The sequence below is a fragment of the Pinus tabuliformis genome, chromosome 6 (genome assembly GCF_031772625.1).
Source record: "Pinus tabuliformis cultivar Carrire ecotype Pingquan chromosome 6, CPIR1, whole genome shotgun sequence".
NCBI classification, from domain to species: Eukaryota; Viridiplantae; Streptophyta; class Pinopsida; order Pinales; family Pinaceae; genus Pinus; species Pinus tabuliformis.
The window spans coordinates 678204824-678228714 of NC_142292.1; the positions used below are offsets into that span (position 1 = coordinate 678204824).

The window sequence follows — 23891 nt, forward strand, 5'->3', positions numbered from 1 at the left end:
ATGGATAAAGAAAGTCTACTCCTTGAACTAAAATCATAACAAAACACTATACTCAATAAACTAAGATCATAACAAGACACTATACTCAATAAAATTCTGCCACCTAAGCCTCACCTATAAACCACACATCACTTATTACAAATTATTACAAATTTATATCTAACACCTAAGCCTCAACCTATAAACCACACATCACTTATTACAAAGTATTACAAATTTATATCTAACTCTTCTAGGGCCACAATGTCTCTCGAAAAAGTACATTCACACAATGTGTGTTGACTGCCGTTTTAAATGTATTGACACAATATTACTCCACGTCGATAACTGCCTACACGTACTAGCAACACAGCGCTGCAAGTCCGTGAACCACGATATCCTAAAAAATAAATAAATACCTCTGTTTTCTTTTTCCATGCCTTCGAGAATCCCTGGAATCCTGTCATGAAGTTCCGAAATGCGCATTCAGTTTTAGAGGTTTGCATGCTAATCCTTTGGGAACTGATGATATAGTTGCAGTTTTTCTTGAATTTGTTTATATGATGGACAAGCATCTTAGTAAAAGGTGTTGCAGTTGTTCGCAGGGCAGCGATGGGTTCAAAGAACAGTGCAAACAGAGAACAGAGAACAGTGCGAACGTTTACGAGGAAGTTCCCAAGCAACGACTGGAAGAGAACAAGAAGCGGATGGAGGTTAGTAATCATCAGGCATTTGGGATTTGCTTGCATTTGTGTTGTTTTGTTTTGAGTGTTATGAAAGAATGGGTGAATCCAGGAGTTGAATCTCGTAGCGTTCTCCAACAGCTTTTATGAGATGTGGAATTCGGCAAACAAGACAACCCCTCACGTTTGTTTTGAAGTTCAGCGGATGTTATGCTCTTCTTGGGTTTTTTGGGCATTTGAGGCATTTTGTTGTGATGTGCGTTTGTTTTGAAGTTCAGCGGATGTTATGCTCTTCTTGGGTTTTTTGGGCGTTTGAGGCATTTTGTTGTGATGTGCGTTTGTTACAAAAGGAATGTTAAGCCGCCAACAACGAAGCTGGAGAAGGTTCCTGACTAAGTGCGCCGCTCCTCCCGTCTTGCCAACTTTCTGCCCCCTGATTACTACGAAGTAGTATTGTCGTCTTTTGCACAGCTTCATCCACTACCCTATTTTTTGCATAGTTGAGCTACCATGCCGACGTTGAGGTGTCTCTCTTTGTGGAAGTTATTGAGGACTTATTCTTGGCTTCATTCACAAGGATATCATTAACATCTATTATCTGAAAGTCACTTAGCTTGTTCTTGGCTAGCAGAGCACAAACTGAGATAGCACATCCACATTAAGGCAAAGCAAGCCATATTAACATCTATTATGCAAAGATATCATTCACATCAATTCCACTTTAGTACAACACAAACTCACATAATACCTCCACATTAGGTCAAAACAAGCCATACTAACATCTACTAGGTGGAAGTTACATGGTATTTATACTTGGTTTCATCTACTAAGATATCATGTGCGCCACTTTAGCACAGCACAAACTCAGATAGTACCTCCTGGTCAAAACAGGACACACAGAACTGTGAGCTTTCTTTGAACTTGGGCCATCATCTTGGCAAGTTTTCCAGCTTGCCATTTGGCAACAGCTCCACATGCATGGAGGTAGAAGAACTCAAGCTGTGTTGTCCGTTGAAATTGTAGCGAGTTGAGTTCTTAATAGGTATTCTTTATGTATACAGTATATTTCCCTCTTGAAAATAGTGGAAATTTCAGCATTCATATAAAGTTACGGGTTTGGGAACCAGAAAATGTTTAGTGGGCTAATGGACATTTGGTGTTTATTGGTGAGGTTGATAGAATATTATCTGTTTATCAGGTTCTATTCTTCTATAGATCACGTTCTAAAGATCACGTGCAAGTGTAAGTTGATTTATGGTTTCCACCTTTTGCAGTGCAGCGCTCTTAGGATACATTAAGAGAAGAAGTTCCAAAAAATGAAAGTGTCTAATAATATTTCTTTTCGCACAGTTGGGTGTATGGTGACGAGGTTATTCCACGGCTTTTTGCAAACGTTTTGCCAATCCCAATTGCTCTTCTGGGTAAGGCATGGCAATGGGGGTTTTATCATGAACTTTTAGCCCGGCTCCTTTTGTTTTTTTGTTTTTTGTAATTTTTGTTTCAGTTGATGCCATCACTCATGCTGTGCAGATCTCTCAAGCAAGGGCGTTAAAAGAAATCGAGTTACTTTTGCACCCCAAGCTTATCTATCTGTGAATCAAAGTCTTGTTGGTCTTTTTTTCCTTAATGAGGTTTTTAGGATGCAGAATCTCTCTTTTAACTTCAAGTTTATAAAGTCTTTTACTTGATAAGGGGTGTATTCCTATTACCAAAAGATGAGCGTTGCAGTACTTCTTTTGCAGAGAATTACCATGCTTCCAGGGTTTAGCGATTAGGAGTCTATTTAAGATACAGTCCGTGTAGCTTTTCCAACAACCTCAAAACCTAGTCCTGCAGCAGCCACTTTCACATTCAACTCCCTCAAAACCACAGTTTGAAGCTCCACAGCAAACACAGCAACAGTCTACTACAAGTAGCTTTTCCAACAACCTCAAAACCTAGCCCTGCAGCAGTCACTTTCAAATTCAACTCCATCCAAGCCACAGCTAGCAGCTCCTCAGCAAACACAGCAAATTGCCAGTGTACAGCAATCACAGACATCATCCGCATTGGGCAATCTCCAGACACAATTAGTAAACCAAATTAAGTGGCAGAAACATTCCCAGGTTATTGCTGACTGTCATCAAGATTATCAGAGTTGGGGCAATCAACAATTACACAACCACTGTCATTTCTTAGTATGCTGTGGTCCAAACTTGAGAGCCTTCACGCAAATCTAACTTTGTTCATCCTTCAAATATTGGGCCTATTTAATTGCTTTGCTCAAGTATTTGAAGAAAGTAGAAGGTCTTGCCAGCCTTTTCACCACCACTGGCTTTAGGGCATCAGCTGAGTCTACACGGGTCCTGTGTTAAGGTTTATTAACTTCTGTTTTTCCTTCTTCTCTTACTGTAAGGGACTAAATTGCTTTGGAGGGTCTATTTCCCCTTTAAGCGCTCTCTCACTTGGCATTTTATTATGCAAAGGTGGTCATGCTCAGTTTTATTTGCAATTTGCCTTTCTGACTAACTATAGTTTGGGCATGCAGATTACAACAGAAACATAGTAATTGGAGCAAGCCCAAAACTATATTGAGCTATGCTGCAAATGGATCTTGATGGGATCCCACACCTTTATGCTTGTAAAGTGGTTTTAAATGCATAGAAGGCTTGATGGTGGTATCCAAATAATATCTCATATATGTTATTTGAATTTCTAGTCACGGAGAGTGTAGTGAAGAAGGATTCGCACTTTTGCATGTATCTATGCATGTGGGGTATGACTATAACCGCTAATCACTTGGCTATACACCTGGAGAAGGGCAGTACACCTTCCTTTGCTGGAGGTGACCTCATAAGTTAAGGCTGTAACGCTGGCTTCATATCCAATCACTCACGCAGTAGCCCAGTAAGGACCTTTCTCAATTCTCATAAGTCATGCTTCTTGCAACATCTCTGCGTTGGTTAATGTTAGAGTTGTTTCGAAATAGTGCAGTGAATCAATCCAACACTAATCAATGAAGCCTACTGAATGAACCAACCAATCTACTTATGTTGTTATGTTGCTGGGAACCTTGATTGGTGCCAGAGGAAAGACAGTCATACTGAATGAATTGGATTGCTATGATCTAGTAACAATCTTGTTGAAGAACCATAACCTACATAGCTCAGGGACCTTTGGAACCATGGCTAGGTGTGACACCATAAACATCTAAATCACATATTTCAATATTTTCCATCCTCCCTCTACATGAATAAAGCATCTATCTTCAGAACTAGGCAATCTCCTAATCAAGGAGCTGGCACTCTGATACCAAAGAACTGAGAATGGACCGAGACCTGGCCACCATAAGCATAAGAAAAGACAACAGAGCGAACATCCATTAGCGTTTCCTCTCTTTTTTGGTGTGTGCATGGGATCGATCTCTACCAAAGGCACCAAACAAAGAATGGACCACCTGAAACACTATATCTTACTTCTCCCTATACCTTGACTACCTAGGGAGATATCTGCCACTACTAAAGTGCAGTGAAGTAAATCAATGCCATGCCACCCAGTTATGTATGGGCCTATAGAGTAGATCAGCTAACAAAACTGAAACTCTACTACTTCATAAATCATTAAAAGTTGGTCGGTTCACCCACACTTCTCCTACACCTATTTTCTCGCTTGTATTGGAGGGGCGTAAGGTCACCCTTTTTTGCCCATTTTGGATCAATAGAATCTATTTTCTATAGCCCCACATTGAAATTGCAGTGTCAGTAGCAGTAGATGACTAATAGTGCCAAATACATAGGAAGAATAAACCAAATACATGGAAGAAATAATGCAAACTCTCATACGTAGTCATATAAATGAGTTCAATTTCATGGCCTTGGTTTATGCAGTTCAAATGTTTTTTTTGCAATGCACATAGTGCTTATGCTTAAGGTTAATCATCAAATGGTTTTTTGCAGGGTGCATCAAGTGCTACCAATTATCATTTTAGTCTGGAAATATTGATATTCGCATCCATGTTTCATATTTAACATGTAACATGCATTTCCATTGTCAGGATCTGCAGCCAAGCTTCACTCATTAAAGAATTTGCATTGTTGAGTCTGGTTGAAAATTAACCAGACACCACTCCACTACTTGCAACAACAACCATCTATTCAGGCGTTTGTACAAATGGCAGCTGTAACCAGCCAGCAGTTATCTTCAAACCACCACCAAAAGGTGATTGACCAACATCAACTTTCGAGCCAACAACAGTTAATGAATCAGCTTCAACTACATTATGACGATCAACAAAAGCAGTAGCACTTGGTACATAGTAATCAACTTTCCCAGCAACAACAACATTCCATATTAGGGTCTTTGCAAGAATAGCTGGTGCTTCAACTCCATCACTGCGAACAAAATCTGCAATCAGAGAAACAACAACAGCCCATATGGACAGATTTACCAAGCCATCTGCAATCAGAGAAACAACAACAGCCCATATGGACAGATTTACAAATCCATTTGCTTGACAATTCAGAAGTTTCCCATGATCAGCAGGTCGAAACTCCTGATATCATTTCTGAGAAAGAAAAAATGCAATGACAAGAACTACATACATAATTTCCAATCAGTATCATTGCATAAGGGAGCAACACAAGTTCTAAGGATGCTTCAAATTTACCAGATCCCCATTGAGCCAAAAAGTATAACCAAGTCACAGCAACATGAAAAGTGGACATTCACAAGACTCCCTAGTTGATGTGCAAGTTCTTCCTCATTTTCAATCAAAACCTGGAACTAAATCTTTGAATTCAAGCTGTAAATTCCTTAAAGGCTCATAATATCTATGAGCAATGTACAAGTAGTTATGACTTAACAAAATCTGAAATCCCATCAACTCCTATGGTTAATCACTGACTTTTAGCTTCCTTGAGTCTCCTCTTTCTTCTTCCCAATATGTTTTACCTTCCCCCAACCATACTTGAAGGCATGCTTCACTTGAATGTTTTGTTGAACAACTTATTTAAATCAATTGTAAATCCACCATGTTTATGTTTAGATCAACTACATGTAGGAAGATGCTCAAAGATATAACCACCAGACAACCCAATAATAAACCACAAATTAACTTTCGATACTGATTGAACAATTCAGGTGATGACGGCAACAGTCAGTCTACGAACAAATTGAACACCAAGAAAACACCATAGCACCATCTGTACATCTTTGTAACAGTTTTATGAGATTGGCTTTTGGTAACTGTCATGGACAGATCTCTTCCATAATGGGTGCAACCAACAATGGTTGATTAATTAGCTTTAACGATAGACATATAGGAGCGTTTTTAGTCTGTAAAGGCTCTGATAATTGTTTTCCATGGTAGAGATCCATAGGAGGTCATTTATTGTGAGAAAGCTAGCTATATTATACAGGCGAGGAACAATCGAGCTACGTGGATCATGAAGAACCTGCTCTATGGATTTATATTAAAGCTTCAAATCTTGTCAAGTTCTCTTCTTCCGATGTCTTTCTAAGATTAAGAGTCTTGAGGGTTAGCTCAATTGGTCGAGTTCCTGTTGGCTAAAGCTCCTTGCTAATGAGAGGTCACTGGGTCAAGTCTCTAAAGGCTCTGATAATTGTTTTCCATGGTAGAGATCCATAGGAGGTCATTTATTGTGAGAAAGCTAGCTATAGTATACAAGCAAGAAACAATCAAGCTACTTGGATCACGAAGAACCTGCTCTATGGATTTATATTGAAGCTTCAAATCTTGTCAAGCTATCTTCTTCCGACGTCTTTCTAATTTTAACAGCTTCGAGGGTTAGCTCAATTGGTTGAGTTCCCGTTGCTAAAAGCTTGTCTCTAATGAGAGGTCACTGGGTCAATTCTCCTCAATGCCCTCGGGGTTAGGCTTTGTTAATAGGGAAGTGATCTTCAGGTTTATCTGCCTAGATATTTCCCTGGGAAAAAAGTGTCATGGACAGTGAGCATAGCTATTTATAGATATTTTCGACATCACTAATTAATTCATCATTACAGTTGCACGCTTAGAGATACATATGAGTAACTATTTTCCATAAAGTAATGACAAAGGTACAATATAATGTCATGGGCACCAAAAATCTTGATCTTCTCCTTTCACTTTATTTGATGATTGATATCAGATCACAAGTTTTATGTTATGTTTTTTTATGTACCATGTTAGGACCTTATATATGCAATTTTTTCAAGAGCATAATTTCTAATTTGAATGGCAGGGACTAAGCTGCCTTGCAACACTTGTTAATTGTGTTTTTATTTGAAAAAGAATATAGCTTTAAAAACAAAAATAGTTCCAGTATTTGTGGGGACCATCGAAGATAGACCTCGTTAAACATGTTTTGTGAAAAAATGCATTTTAAAAACTGCTTATTATTAAACTGAAAACTTGTTCTGAGTTTTTTGAAGAGGTATTAGTTTTAACTTTTTATAACAGGTGGTGGTGGTGGTGGAAAAGAACTTAAAGAATGGTCCAGAGGAGGTGGTGGAAACATGTGGAATGGGTAGAATTGAAAAGAAAGGGAGTGCTAGAATTGATATGAGAACGCCTGTCGCCATCTTCCTGGTATGTCTGCCAATCTTTACATCTTTACATGCTTTATTTTAGATCGAAAATCAGCTCATGTTATTTTGAAATTAGACATCTCGGGCAGTAATAACTCATTCAAATGCTTATTAGATCATGTAATGTATTTAGGGCCTTTTATCTATTTTAAAGTCTTCAGGTATTTTAAATGCATTGTATGATTCTTGCAAATTGTAAGAATTTCAAAGATTGTTTTTCAATGAAGCTGGGCATTGGCTTGTGCAGCAAAACTATTTGTTAATGTTAATGAAATGGCAGACACAGCTTTCAGCTGCAAATGCTTTTTCTAATGAAATTGCAGGCATTGATTTACAATTATTTCACTGTACAAATCTTGCGAAGTGAATGCTTTATGCATATTGTCCTAGAAGGGGTTTGATATGGAGTCTAATCGAATGGGTAGTGAGAGGCAACTGACAATTTACCATCCATTAATGAAATGGAAAGGCATAGCTTTTGTTGTGAATTGTATGGGAGTAGTCTGTTGCTTCTACTTTTTTGAGCTTTTTTAACTCTTCCTTTGACTTTGGTGAGGTTCCTTTCAGTGAATTTCTGGCTCAACCTTCTCCTCATTTTGCTTCGTTAGTCCTCCAACATGGTGCCATTGGGTGTCCATAAATTGATAGGAGATCTGATCAATATGGATGAAGAGAGTTAATGTGTGGTGTTGGGTTGGCAAATTGTAGTAATTGTTTGCATTCAATGTAATTGCCTTGCCTAGGGATTTGAATTCTTAGTTTGCTTTGAACTCTTGCTCATTCTATGGTCCTTTGCTCAAACTCCTGCTCATTTGACATTCCTTGCTCTCGCCCTTGTTGCTCGTTCGTGAAGAAAGAGTCAACCCAGTGTGCTGTTGCTTAGTTGTGAGGAAAAGGTGATCTAGCAGTTGTGAACTGGTGAAGAATATTGTAGGAATTCTTGCTAGGTATGCTCTCAACTTACAATTGATAGTGTCTCTTAAAATATTATCACATGTCGGTAATGCCATAATTTGCATTAGACAACATTGCTATTGATTGTGCCAATTAGCATATGAACATGCCATTTACAAGAATCATACAATACATCCATATGAATAGTTTGACAATTGTTCAAAAGTGAAAGCAATTTAGAGGACTAATTGATACAGTTGTTATCTGAATGTTCACGACATAATAAAATGTAACATTCTTGCAAGAAGAGTGCTCATATAAGGTCCATCAGGGTGGAACAAGTGTTGGGACTTCTTATGAGTTTCCTTTAGACCAAATGAGAATATTTGTAGGCATGGAACTTGTAAGGGGCATATATTTATGTTTTGTCATGGCTTTTAGGTGTATAATTTCAGTGTTGGATTGGAATTTTGAGAGGTGGGGATCTTCCTTATCATGAGGGATTGATTCATTACCATGGGACATGGCCCCATTTCCAACGCTGAAAAGCATAAAAGAAACACAGTTTGGCACTAGGGGAACATTGATGTGTATATGCATTACAAGGGAGGTGTGTAATTCTTGTTGTGACATCATCCCGTCCACTGGAAAGCACTTCCAAAAATAAACATCATCAAGCATTTGGAATTCCCTCCTCAGATCATCAGTAAGTGCCTTCAAAACTATTTTTGTAACAAGGAGATTATCTGCACTAGTAATCTCATTTTCCTCATTTTTGGACTAGGATCAGTTAGCGTCCCCACTAAATTATATGTTACTATTAACAAGAAAGTTTCCATGTTTATGGATTTCTAGTAACTCTTCATTTACAAAATTAGAGAATTATGTAATTTGGCTTCATGCTTTCTTGTTGCAATTGGAAAAAAAAGCCAAGGGCATTTTAATATATTCCACATACTCCATACCTTACAATCATTATTTTTCGAGATGGCATTTCACTTCATGATATTGCAAATAATTGCCGTGCAACATCTATGTTGCCATATTTGACACATGTTTATGAGGGAAATCAACATCGCTGCAAAGTTACTAGATCAGCACATGTTGGGAGTACACATACGGTGATTAAATCAGATTTCATATCTGTTAATTGCATTTGAGGAAAAAGTGCCAAAGATTCTTTGGAATGTCAGAAAATTGTAACAAAATTTTGTTTCTCATTGAAATTCAATGTTTAATAATTCTATTTTAATTCTTTGGCTCACTAGCAACCCAAAAGATCTAGTAGTTTAGGATCTAGGCATCTTTATGGCTCTCATATTCAAGTCTATTGGAATATTTTGCCTTTCCTTAATTTTGTGTCTTGTTGAAATTCAATGTGTAATAAGTCTATTATAATTCGGTGGCTCACTAGCGACCCAAAAAGATGTAATAGTTTAGGATCTAGCCAACTTTATGGCTTTCATATTCAGGTCTATTGGAATATTTTGCCTTTCCTTATTAGGCTTTTTATTCTTTAGACTTTAGTTTTTCAAAAGTACGACGAAAATTGTTTTTGGAATGCTTCCAGGGGGTGCTGAAATGGACAAGAAAGTGACACATGGTTGTTTGTCAAAACCTTGGTTTAACATTTTGGCTCCCTAACTTATTAACCATCGAGCACTTTAACCAACCGAAACCAACTAAGGTTGTTGATTTTCCCATCTTGGTCTTGTCGATCATCTTCATTCTCTCCCAACAAACCACATGTGTAACCATTATCTGCTTGTTCTACATGCAAGCAGTCCCTTTGGATATCCAAGCTTTTGGCATTTTTGAATTTACCATGTGTAACCATTATCTGCATGTTCTAGATGCAAGCAGTTCTGTTGGAAACCCATGATTTTGGCTTTTTTTAATTTTGAAAGGTGGCTAACAGTGTCAGTTCTTGTAACGCTGTGATGATTGTTCACCGTTCGGAATTGACACAGTCCCATCCTCCAACACTTGTAGTTCTACTTTCAGAGCATCTTTTGTCCAGTCAACTTTTCACACATTGTCAAATTATGCAAACATTCTGAACTGCGTTCTATTTTATGAGAATTAATCCATCCACTTTAGAGGCACTGCCAGTTTGGCAAGAACCATGCTCAGGAACAACTAATGACTCGTAGTTACTGCAAAGCCCATCTGTATCACCACCCAAAACAACATATTGGCAGGGGGAAACTTAGCCTTTGGATAGCTTTCTCCTCAATGAACTCAATATCTTATCAAGGTGCCCATGGGAGAGACTTTGATAGCCTTTATGGTTATACCCTGTGTTGACCACTATGTGTCAATGACCCCATAGCAGTACACCCCTTTTTTCGCAAAAGGGATCCATCATGTTCGAGTGTCCATGCCATTCAGACTTCATCATCAGCTGATAGTTTTATGATTATGTCAGCCCATTTTGCATATGTAAAATGTAAATAATCTTAGTATGACCGCGTCTGTATGTAACAGGCTAGGGAAACCTATGGTTTTGGTGATGATCTCCATTCTAAGAGGTTTTTTGTCTCATTGATTCATCTATGTCTTTAGACACAAATGATCGGCAAAGTTTTTCCCTCCATTCTTACCCAAAAGCTAGAGTGGATTTTGTCGTTAAGATTTTAGGCGAGTCGTAGTGTTTTAGATCGAGTCTATGTAAAAGTGATTTGAGAATTATACTAGCTAATTGGCTAAATTATTTTATTACAAGTCACTTGGTCTATTGGATTATATTTTGTGTCACAGAAATGGGTATTTTTTGATGGTCTATAATGAACGGGTTTTCCCCCTTCATGTATTAAAATGTAAAATCTTGATTTAGTGCATCGCCCCTCATAATTAGACACCATGGCTAAGTATTAGAGGGTTGGAAAAATAATTAATCCCCTCATATGTCAATTAATTAAATTTTCTGGCCAAATTAAATTAAAAATCCTAAGTCAGAAATTTAATTAATTTTATGTCCTAGGTAAATTTAAATTCTCCAAAGAAAAAATTCGCGAGTCTTAAATTTTTTTTTTTTTTTTAAAAGGTCGTGGGCCAAGAGAATATTGAAAATTTTAAGAAGTCTTGGACCCTTGGACCTTGGTAGTTAAGTCAAAGTCAAATTTTTGGGTAATTAACTCAAAGTTATTATTTTAGAGTTAATTAAAAAGGAATTAAATAAAAAATTCGAAATTCCTCAAAAAATAAATAATTTTGACAGACGAGATTAAAAGGTAATCAAATCTTTTTCAACGGTCAAGATTATTTTGATAGGGATCAAGTGAATTAGCTGTTGGAGAATTTATCTATAAATTAGAGGTCTGTGTCAGTGTATTTTTTCATCCGATCTTCGAATCGTGTACTAAGCTTTCAAGCTCTTTTGTCAATTTTATGGAATAAATGCAAAAGTCTTTGGGGTTTCAATTTGCGGTGGTGTTCTTCTTCATGAATTTGTGGTAACATTGTTTTAATTTCTGCTCAATATTATGTGAAAACTATCAACCAATAGCTCTTTTAAACCAATCTGAATACATGTATCTTATTCAGTTTGCTGGATCTAGGGTAACATTTTTAATTTTGATTTGAATTAGTATGTATCTCTATTTCTTCAGATATTTATTAGGCCGATAGGCCTTCCTTTGAAAGGGACTTTCGTCGTCCCTTTGTTTCTCGTGCTAACACGTGGCGTCGGAATAGAGCGGCACAACCGGGAGTTCTGCAATCGCATTTTGAAAAGCAGGGACCAGGTTCACAGTGGGGTACAGGGACCTTGTGAGCGACGAGAATTAAAGAAAACAGCTGAGCGAGAATGTAGGTAACCGTCACACAAAGCCCAGCACTCCAGAGTAGAGTAAAGACCGGTTTAATCTGTATGAGGAAGTGGATGCTTCTGGGAAAAATAGATGGTCGGTCGGTGGCTGATACCCGTCATTATTGCCTGCCTTTTTCAAGAAGTGATGTCTTAATTCTCTTTGCATGGAGGAATGGATGACTATAATAACCGGGTGAAGCATTGATTGAGAAAACCGAGCGGCGTCGTCTATTCATGGAAGGCGGTTCTCTTCCGCAGCTTATGCATTCTTAAGCTCCAGTAGTAATGGCGCATTCTGTTTTCGGAGAAAGATGCGGTATGGTACCTTCTGTCAGTTTGGTAGCTACCCAGTCATGCGGTCCCTGTTTTGCGGTGCACAACTGTTCTGATGCACGATCAACTGTTCTGCGGTTTCCGTGCTTCCATGACCGGGAGCCTTCTTGGATCAAACTATCGGCAGCCTTCTTGGATCAATCTCACAGAGTATAGCACTGTTCAAACTGACAGAGGAGCCTGGTTTGACAATCTCACGAGCGGGTAACGGAGCTGGAAATCGAGTCGGAGCTGTTGTTTAGAAAACATTTGCACAACATCATTTCTTCCAGGTCAGGTCATCGTCTCTCTCAGTCCTCTTTAATTTTGAAGCTCTCTCAGTCCTGTTTAATTTTCACTTACCATTTTATGAACAGTGCATGATGTCTTCAAATCCTCCAGAGTTTCTGAGAAAAACCCATCAATTTTCTCCTCAGGTTGATCCTCCATTGACTCTCAATCCTGTTTAATTTTCACTTACCATTTTATGAACAGTGCATGATGTCTTCAAATCCTCCAGAGTTTCTGAGAAAAACCCATCAATTTTCTCCTCCGTTGACCGTGAGTAAAGGCTTGTAAGCCTATTACTTCCATTAAACACCAGGGAGAGGTTTTGTCGGGATCGTTTCCTACTAAGGTCTGCAGCCGCAATTCAAAGTTCTTATCCCATCGCGTTTTGTATTACAAAGGATAGGGTTATATCAGGCTGAGATCCTCGTTCACGATCTCAGTGCGCAAAGCAAACCATCGATCGAGCCACGCCTTGAGCTAGACTAATCATCATCTAGAGCCTCTAGACTAATCAATTATTATTTCATCCTGTTTCCATATAATCTTGTTATGCATGAGATTAATGGTTTGACTGTGGGAGTCACTTCTGGAGGTGGACAGAGCCTGATGAATCAAATCTTTTCTTAAGATTTTGCCCGCGGGGGACTTGGGAATTGAATTGACAAATGCTACTCAACGTATCTTCTGTATGGTGAAACCTGCACTCAACCATAACAGATATTTTCTCTTGGAAATTAACATCTTCAACAAAAGAAAACAAAGTTTAGGTTGAGACAGAGTAAGGAAACATATAGAAACTCAAGTGCTCCATTTACATGTTTAGCAACAAAATTTATGACGTCCTCTTCGCAGAAATTGCTGTTTGACTTCTTCACAACAAATGCCATCGGTATTTGACCTGCTTCATGATCAGGATACCTACCACACACACCCCAGAAGGAAGAGAGTTTCATGCTTAAATAAATAGCATCTCTACAAGAATCTTTGGCTTAATTTGAAAACGAAAAAGGACATCAGCTAATGTTTCAAAGGTCATCTGGGCTACCAGCCCAAGTGTTCAATTCTAACTAAAACTTGAAAAATATTTGCTAGCTAAACAAGTGGTAAATCTAGCTGCATATAGACATTTGAAAGCATATCAGATCAACAAGTGGGAACTTGGGAAGTATATCAGATCAAGAAGTAGTAAATGGCACTCACGGAATAACAGCAGCATTATTAATATCTAGGTTTGAGAGGAGCAACTCCTCTAATTCCGCTGGAGCAACCTGACAAAATATAAGTCTTCTCTGAGAAGATCAATATTTTGGGTTTCCATTTACTATAAAAAAGGTCCTTGAAATGCTATGTACCTGAAATACTTTGTACTTGATCAACTCCTTTATTCTGTCCACAACAAAAAGGAAGCCTTCCTCACCGATGTAACATATATCCCCAGTTTTCAGCCATTAACTCAGTAGCTTCAACATTACCAAAATATCCTGCATGGAGAAGCTGAAACCTTCATATATCGTTTTTGGGAAAAATTAATCTACGGAAGAGACTGTTATGACATCATATTTAAGCTGTGATTTGGGAGCTATCATAGTGCCTTCATGCACCACTTTGTGGAAGCATAGATTCATTGACTGGAGAATACCCTTCCTGTTTGAAAGATAATTGTTGTGGCTACAAAACATATGCTCTTACAACTTTACAATAGCATAAGGTGTGCACTTCTAGGTATACAAACTGTTTACTATGCACCCATTGTCTCATTGTGCATGGGGAGTTCAGCACTGTTCATAGAATGGTAAGTGTGTGCATAATTAGTTGTAAAAATGCAGCCCAACATTACTTCAGCCATGGTTTCCAGCATGCAGCCATATAGCAGAACCTTGTGGAAACAAACTGGATTCCAATAAATATGTAGCTTCACCCAACCAACTTTATGTATACATACACAGACAGCTAGAACAGGTATAAACCAATAGTCACACCTTCCTAGCAATCCTCAGGCATGTTAGATCATGGAAGAAATGATGATGGTTGTTAGTTGCAGGAAATGCAAATATGGTCCTTTATCGTTGCCAGCCTTTGGTGACCATAAACCAGATTCTCCTTATTCAAGGAAGGAATGCCTAAAAAAGAAATACGTCCTCTCTTTTGCCAACCTCACGCGCTTCGCTCCTTTCTAGGGTGTATTACACTAGCGAGGAGTTAAGTATCACCATACCCTTCAACATAAGACCCTGCACCATCTCTCCATCATAGCTGTCACAACATGTGTGTCAGTCACCCTTTTTTATAAATCTACACGCAGGTGGCTTCTTTTAAACAATCAATGTCCCTGTTAAGGGTTGTCACCTTAGCAATAACCACCACCAAATGAGTTGTAACCTTGGCTTCCACAACTGGTAGAGTCAAGACAATCCGTGCTTCATTAATGCCTAGAATCATGTGCTTTTAATATCCAATTCAGACATCATGCAATGTTCATAGAATGGTAAGTGCGTGCATAATTAATTGTAAAAATGCAGCCCAACATTACTTCAGCCATGGTTTCCAACATGCAGGTATATAGCAGAACCTTGTGGAAACAAAATGGATTCTAATAAATATGTAGCTTCACCCAACCAGCTTTATATATACATACACACACAGCTAGAACAGGTATAATGATGATGGTTGCCTAGCTAGGATCAACTCCACTGCATTACTAACATGTACATAATTAACGTTTAACTCATCATTGCTACCGAATTGTACCTAAATTTATTACTAGGTCAACTCATCCCATGCAAATGCCAATATTATCCCATGTTGGGTAAGCCATGTGCAACACCATTGGCGTATGACTGCTACCCATGGAGTTCATGATTGGGTTCAAAATAGGTATATGATGCCAGCCTCCCTAAAGTGAATATGGTAAAGTGTCAACATACAGAGTTTACCTCTGAAATTTGGAAGGCAGGGACTGTAACACCTGTTGTGTCAGCCCTATTGTTAAGCACTCACCCCTAATTTCCTCTGTGGTGAACATGTCTCCAACATCAACATCTGCTGGTTTCCAAGGAGAACACAGTCCGTAGTAGGGGCAAGTGTCATTCAACTCTGAACTCTGCATGTGTGGTGCGTAAGAAACTGACATACTAACAATACCAGTAGACAAAACATGGTGTGAGCACACATTTTTAGAGCAAATTTTGATTGTCCACACCTAAGGATAGGTAGGAGGCGAGGTTATTCAAAGCCCTTCCTTTCAGTCCATGAAATTACATGGGTTGGTAAGGCTAAAATTATATTGAAACTGCCCACATTCTTTCCCCTTTCACATCATACTCCATTTGCCTCTTTTTAACTTTGTACAAAAAGAAAACGGGAATTGAATTACTCCTCTTTTCCAGATTGCTGCATTTAGATGGGTTGGTCAGGCTGCAAATAAATAGAAACTGCCCATGATAGTCTGCAATTTGGCCACTGTTGCGTGACTGATGGAATCTGATTGTTGTTATGGTCTGGCTGCTGTTTTCAGGGTCCTGTTTCTGACAAGAGGGAGGACCCAGATAGCTCTTATTACAAACATCAGCTTGGCCCCAGATAGTTCTTCTATATGCCTGGACTGAAGGAATGTGTGAACTTTCAGATTCAATAGCTATACATGGTGTTTGAATAGCGTGTTCGCTATATGCAATGGCTGCTATTCAACATCCCTAAAATGTGCAGAAATGCACAAGCACAGTGAGTACACCCGAATATAGCATATTAAAGAAAAAAAATTGTGCCTTGTTCACAGAATAGTTAATATATCATAAATTATTACAAAGCCATAAGGAGTCCAGTCAGCCTTTTAGAAGGGTCTGCAAAGGGTAAATTAAGTGAGCGAAATACATGGCAAATGCCTCGATTGAACCACATCTCTTAATGTGTAGGATCAGTATTAGGATTGGCTGGGAAATGTTCCTATTTCATTGATGTTTTGACGGTATTGTAAGACTATAAGCATCTTTGAGCCACTTGAGGTGCTTCCGAATTTGAACAATATGTAGCTTGTCCCTGAATCAAATAAAAAGCATTTTGTTAACGTGGACTACCTTGGGTGGTTAATATGAGAGGTTATTCTCCTCCCCGTGTAGGTTGTGCCCTTATTATTGTTTCACCATCAACAGTTAGCCTTGTTAGATTAGATTCCGCATTCATGTCACATCTTCTTTGACGCGAATTTTGTATTGTGGTGAAATTGATGAATTGCAGGTACTCCTATCACGGGAAAAAGAAACCTTCTGTTCTATTATGGAGACAACCTTGACAACGAATGCCATTCCTCTATTGCTGAATGATTGCACCGAGATTCAACCACTACTTCAGATAATCAATGTTGGTTCCGTTACCTCATTGAAAACAACATCCTCGCACTTCCACATTACTCTATCTGATGGAACACATCAACATAAGACTTTGCTACCATCTGCATATGGCCCACAAGTTGTCTCTGGGGACATCCAAATTGGCTCAATAGTTCTGCTTAAAAAAGCAGCTTGCACAGTGCTCCAAAACTCCTCGTAAGGCCCACCATTTGAAATCACCCTCTTTTACTTTTTCCCGCCTAGACGTTTTTTGCATCAAAAGAAGGAAAATGGAATCTTCATTAATTCATTTCTTACTTGTTTACATAAGGTCCATCTGAGTCGTTGAGCTTGAAGTTGTGAAGCGCTCAACAGCGTTGATGAAGGACACATCAACGTTGATGAAGGACACATCGACGCTGCAACATGCACAGGCGGGTTCAGCCCAATTTAGCTCTTCGTCAGCGGAATTTGCAAATATTAAAATAAATCACTTACATTGCTGGTTGACACTACAACTAAAACATTAACTAATTGTAAGATGCTTTTCCTAAACATTACTGTTATTATTTTTAATAAAAATCATTTATTTAATTATAGAAATTAATATTATTAAAATTTTGAAACTCATTTTAAATTCATATATTCTATTTTTCAAAGTATTTTGGGAAATCTTCTTGAAATAAGTAATGCAATTGCTTGTATAACCAACTTGTATATAAAATATTTTTTTAATAAGTAATTGATTTTAAAATTAACTTTCAGGTAAATAAAAAGGCAAGAACCGGAATGCTTGCTTACCTTTGGCTTCTTCCATATCAATGATCCAGGTGACCAAGAAATCAAATTGAACTATAGATTCCAGAAAAAATAAAAACTGGGTCGCTAGATTATCAATGCAGGAAGCCCAAAAAGCTATACTGCAACAACGCTTTAGTCTTCCACATTTACGCGAATCTGCACACTCACAGACACCCAAAACAGTTTGATGCCCCCCACAACTTGCACTCGCATTCCTTATGGACGTATTAGCCGTCTTCTCTACCTACCCTAATTGGCAAAATTGCATTCAGAAACACAGAGGATAATGCATAGTAAAAAATAGGATTGTAAATGGGTCCACTGGATCCCAGATTCAGATACGACCCACTGAAAATAAAATGGAAAAGCTCCTGAAAACAAGTGTCCCACTAATAAAACTTATATGAAATATGAGAATGGGATCAGAGAATCTTACCTCCCAAAATCAACAGAGGGACCTGAAACACGAATTGAAGTGATGGTCTAATACGGACTGAGTCTGTCATGTATAAAATGTTAGCGTGGAATGAAAGCGACTCGCAAGGAGGACAGTACAAGATGAGAAGAAGATTGGAACTTTTTTCCTTCTACGATATGTCTTGTCCTGTCCTCACCTCTCAGCTGCTCCTTTATAGTGGGTATGGAATTCCAACGACCATCACTGACCAAGGGTGACCACCTCTTTTTCCCTTAGTAGTAAACAACGGGTGCGCCCAATTCCAATCGCAATTCCAAGGCCTGCACCACTTCTGCTGCATGAAGCCCATGGAGATCTAACTTCCAAATGTCCTTATGTTTTTCATTTCTAATTTGAAGAATTTCTGCAGCTGCCTTAGCATTTAGTTTATCTGCAGCGAAATGTTTCTCTTTTGATTTTAGAGAAATATTCCTAGCAGTGCTGTGATCGCCTCGCAAATAAGCTCTTTCAGCTTCCCTTGAATGTCGATTTGCAGCCCTACTTGAAAACAAGCGATGATAATATATGTTCATGCCTTCCCAATTATCAGTAATGATCACCTTAAAAAAATTCAATGGACTTCATGGAAATAGGCTGGCAAAATATACCTGAGCATCCCCAATGCTTCCTTTCGATGTTTCAAATATACATCATCTTCCTCCCATTCTGGCTCAGGGGGAGCAGTTGGCATGTGTCCTCTTGAAACTGTCACATGTAAATTTTCAAAACCCAAGGACTCAGGCAAGAGAGGGCCACTTCCTTCAGAACTCTGATCAGGTAGAGAATTCTCAACAGCTTCAGATGCATATATGTGACCTGCCCATAACGTATTCTCAACAGCTTCAGATGCATATATGTGACCTGCCCATAACGTAACAAGTTGGAACTAGAGTAATAAGGTCCCGACTGTTGAGTTTAGCTTGCGAAGAATGTTTTATATTTTTGCTTCTAGATTGAGTTTGAAGGTTTATTATGTGGACCTATACAAATTGAATCGAAAAAATTACTGTCCACGCTTCATATTTTATTTCTACACAGACTATGAACCCCTTATTATGTTTACTGTGAACATAATAAATGAGCATTGAGGTGTTGCCCGCTTCTTTAACCACATTTTTGCCATAGTAATTTGTAAATTGCCTCTGTAGTTTGTAAATTATAAATTGTCTGCTGTGATTGAGAAGAACTCAAAGTGTTTGAGACTTGTACTTGTTATGTATTCACATTGAGATTTGCTAGTCTTGATAGCTACTGATTTTAATATGAATTGTTTTCATCCTTTATGTATTCACATTGAGATTTGCTAGTCTTGATAGCTACTGATTTTAATATGAATTGTTTTCATCCTTTATTTATCATCAAATTACAGGGCACACCACAGGCTATTTACGTGATGACACTCCCCTCCTGTTTGTCTCACAAGTATTTGTCAAGTCAGCCGAGCCGAGATATCAGCATCGTCCTCAGTAGCAATGGACTTCAGGGGAAGACAAGCCATTTTGTTTATAACATTGCTTTGCTGCGCGATGAACTCGGAGCCAATACCACTGAATTTAACTCGATTGCCGACTCCGGGGCCAGTACCACTGAACTTAACCAGATTGGGGATCCCAGGGCCAGTAACACTAAATTTAACCGGATTGCCGATTCCGGGACCAACACCGCTGAACTTAACTAAAGTGCCGGTTCCAAAGACACTACCAGCGACAGGTTATCATGGCAGTTACTTCCTGTTGGCTCTGCAGGTAGGTTCTACGGTAATTCTAAAGTTAAAATACTCATTTTATTCTGCATATTTCCAAATCTATTGACTATAGAGCCAAATCGGGAAAGTGATGTGATTTGTGTGTATTGTTTTAACAGTGGCCGGGCGCCTATGGCGGACAGTGTCCCCACAATGGTGATCCGGCCTTCTTCATCCATGGTTTATGGCCGCATGTTGCATTGCCACACGGTCATCACATTGATGGTCCCTTAACTCCTCTGGTATTGTACACTAAAGCACATACACATCGCAACAGTGATTTTGTTTCTTAAGAGTCATCTGCCGATATTTATTAAACATATTTAGACATTTATCAAGCGATAGATTCTTTTTTAAAGAAACAAAATACATACTAAATGTGTATATGGGGGGTGTCGGATGTGATGTGCAGGATGGTCAATTAGTACAGAGGATGAATTCAATTTGGCCATCGATCATTCGGCCATGTAACAATAGGGCGTTCTGGGAACATGAGTGGCAGTATCATGGAGCTTTCTCGAATCTTGATAGCCAACGCGATTATTTCAGCAAAACTGTCGCGCTCGCAGAACAGGTTAATCTTCTGTTTGTGTTGAGGGCGCACCACATTCATCCAAACAAGGAAGTCCCATACCCAGCGAGCCGTTTCAGAAGTGTACTTGGTAGATATGTTCACGGATTTGGAAAGATTGTATGTCGTCGTGGACATACTAATACAATGTCTGAAATTTATTTATGTGTCGATAAGGAAGCTTCTCGTTTTATCCGGTGCCCACGCACCTTCAATATACGTTCACCTTGTGGACCTGAGGTCTTCTTTCTTCCGTTCCACTCCGGGTAGGCGCACTCCGCATGGTAATTATAATGCATGGAAAATTATTAGGCGTCAACATTCCTTGAAGTCACTCCCCCGGATCTAAAAACATCTCATTTTGGATTATCGACGTTTCAAACTTTATATTATTATTACAGTTATTTTGGATTTTGTATTATTCTCTTTAATTTAACCATTATTAGGAAAGGTGAACATGGGAACGACAAAAATTGAAATTAGGTCGTTACAGAAAGTCTGCATATCTGTGCCTTTGTTGCGATTTTATATATAGCAGTATAGAACTCGCTTAATCACGAATAGATCTAGTGCAATTTTAGTGATATTTATATAGATAGATGTACTTTTTCTCCGCTTGTGTATTATCTGCTTCATACCGAAATGTGTGTTATATGATTCATTTGAAATGTGTATTCTATATTTTATATCGAAATAGATTAGTTAATATAGATATTAGAAGAGTTTATTTAAATTTTAAATAGAAATATTTTGAAGAGAAATGTGATATTTTTTAATTATTTTAGGTTTATAAAGATGATATAAAATTATATTATTTAATTTATATAAAAATATTTAATTTATAATTTCAAGAGTAAATTTGAAATATTTTTAAAGTATTTTATTTATACTAGACAGTGAAATGTAATATTGACCAAAAAAAAAAAAAAGTGAAAATAAGACGAATGAGAATATTAATAATTATAATGTTTTTAATTAAAACTAATTAAATATATATAATTATTTTTATATTAACTAATCTTAATAATAAATAAAAGCAATTATAAATAATATTTTTGAAAAAAAAATTATTTATTTATTTCGGATATGTTGAATCCGAACTACAACGCAATATTTGTTCTTTAATTCTTTTGTTTTCACTACTCCATTTGACTATTATAATTTTAAACCCCAATATTTTGTTCTTTAATTCTTTTGTTTTCACTACTCCATTTGACTATTATAATTTTAAAGCCCAATATTTTAGTGGGAGGTTGATTTAGATTTATTTGAAAAACATATCTCCATAAATTTATGGCATTTTTATTTTGTGAGTGCTAAGTATTATAATTAATTTTATTTTTTAAAATATTATAATTAATTTCATTTTTAATATTTTTTTATTCATTAAAATAGTTTTTTAACTTAATTAAAAAATATATTTGTGTTCGTTGGTTTGTTATTTGATAAATCAGATCAAATATATCTTATTACAGTTTTAGTTTAAATAAAGAGTATAAAATGTATTATAAAGTTTATCAATTAGTAATTGTTTTTAAAGATATGGAAGATTGGGAAGATAATTAAAATAAAGAGTTTAAAATGTCTTATAAAGTTTATCAATTAGTAATTGTTTTTTAAAGGTATGGAAGATTTTTAAGATCATCTGGCCAGATTTGTTGTTTTTCATCATTGTGCTTAAAGTAGTAAGTTTGTGTTGTGGTTATGCATACAACATCCTGAATGAATTATCACCAAAATGTGTGAATTATAGGTGTAGTGTGGTTGGCCTAAGGTTGGGTGCAGAGTCGAAGTCTCTCCTTTAGTTGTCATTAGCCTTTAAACACATCAATAAATGTACATTACTTACATGTATTTTCTTATGGACCGTGACGAATCTTATTAAGTTGTGAATAATGTAATATCTTGTGTGTTATAAACATAAATGATTACCTAAACCGTGAAACTCGTTAATATGTTTATGGTTAGAATGATATCTTATAAATTTATTAATTAATATCTACTTAAATTGTGTTCTTTATTATCATCAATAAAATTGTGTAATCATGTGTTATGGTTATAAGATGTACTTTGAATGAAAATGCTAAGAACTCAAAGTGTAACTCCCAAGTAAATAGGCTTGCCTTAAGAACTCAAGGCATAACTAGGCATACCTTGGTTACATCATTTAAATCAAAATGTTAAGAACTCAAGGCATTACTCCCAAGTAAATAAGCTTGCCTTAAGACTGCAAACTGTAGCGCACAGCAACCATGTCACCCTCCCGTTCACTGACATTACCGTGGGATTATCTACCATGCACCAAACCAAATTCTGACCAAATTATTCGATATAACTATCGAATTCTTAAATTTCCATTTTTTTCCGGATTCAACAGAATTTGGTATCTCTCATTGAAAGATTGTTCTCCACGTTTCGTGGATGTAACCTTTACCATGTTCCCTTTATTTATGCCTTCAACATGGCAATGAATCCATAGTTCTATGATTGGTGTAAATATAAATTTGCAATAAATGCACCATTCCATTGTCTTAAGAGGAAGGCGTGATGTTTAAGTATGCATGGTATTCATTGGCCGCTTGCATTCCCAATGATTCTTCCGGAGGCCATCTTCGTTATCTTGATGGTCGGCATTCTCCCCCCCATTGTTTATACATTTCAACCATCTGTGTGATTCTATTTCAGAAATCTTGATCGGATGCGGCGAACTTTTATTGCCAAAGGCCTTCCGGAAACCACTGTCCTCACGAGCAATCCAGTGAATGTGGAGTAAATTCTCACACCTAGGTTTCCAAAGGGCCTCCACTTCAGGAGTGCCTTTGTAGATGTTTTCGGTGATGGATTGTTTGACGTCAATGGAGAACAATGGATTCATCAAAGAAAGGCGTCTGTCTTAGAGTTTTACTCTGTATCTAGTCTCACTTATGTCTTGAAGTTGGTACAAGACTCCTTGCGCCAAAATCTCATCCTTATTTTGGACAACACGCTACCCAAGGGAAGCGCCACCGATCTACTCTTTCAGTTCACGTTTGACAACATCAGCAAAATTGCGTTTGGAGTGGAAGTGGGGTGTTTATCTCCATCTCTGCCAGCCATCCTTTTGTCAGAGCATTCGATGATGCTATCTCTTTGAGGTTATTCAAGTGATGGGAAAAGACCTGTGGCCATGGAAATGCGCTCAGAATTTATAAATTGGTAGCTCTGTCTTTCTTCAAAAAAATAATTAAGCTTAATTTCGAAGGAATCGGCCTCTCTATTCCACACTATGTGGATACGATGAAAAGAAAGAAAATTAAAATTATTTTTGAGGACAGAGATTTTGTTCACTCAATGGCTAAAGCTAAGATAGTGCAGGTTAATTCTAGTGATCTAGTCAATAACACATTTAGAAATAAAGGAACACTTTAAGAAATAAAGGAGAGCTTAACATTGCATAGATATGTTTTAAAGTTAGTG

The 23891-nt window shown here is 37.6% G+C and overlaps 1 protein-coding gene and 1 pseudogene across 2 annotated transcripts; one reads left to right on the forward strand and one right to left on the reverse strand.

Annotated features, from left to right (window-relative positions):
• The first annotated feature begins 347 nt into the window (after positions 1-347).
• On the forward strand, positions 348-20885 carry LOC149260461 (ribonuclease 3-like). Of its 2 annotated transcripts, XM_089380062.1 has the most exons (5): positions 348-477; positions 585-692; positions 7102-7230; positions 19490-19865; positions 19984-20105. In XM_089380062.1, exons 1-4 carry the CDS (start codon positions 445-447, stop codon positions 19796-19798), a joined length of 579 nt encoding a protein of 192 aa, XP_089236188.1. In that variant the 5' UTR covers positions 348-444; the 3' UTR covers positions 19799-19865; positions 19984-20105. The 2 variants fall into 2 exon arrangements, with proteins under 2 accessions (XP_089236188.1, XP_089236186.1); XM_089380060.1 differs by lacking the exons at positions 348-477; positions 585-692 and adding an exon at positions 20277-20885 and having other exon boundaries at positions 19984-20106.
• LOC149260462 (putative CoA ligase CCL5) lies at positions 12204-13985 on the reverse strand (annotated as a pseudogene).
• Positions 20886-23891: the final 3006 nt, after the last annotated feature.

Excerpts from the sequence above, each read along its gene's own strand:
- LOC149260461 (XM_089380060.1), top strand. The coding sequence starts at position 19,593 with ATGGACTTCAGGGGAAGACAAGCCATTTTGTTTATAACATTGCTTTGC. Across the intron at positions 19,866-19,983 it reads ACTTCCTGTTGGCTCTGCAG|TGGCCGGGCGCCTATGGCGG; the intron begins GTAGGTTCTACG and ends TTGTTTTAACAG. Across the intron at positions 20,107-20,276 it reads ATGGTCCCTTAACTCCTCTG|GATGGTCAATTAGTACAGAG; the intron begins GTATTGTACACT and ends TGTGATGTGCAG.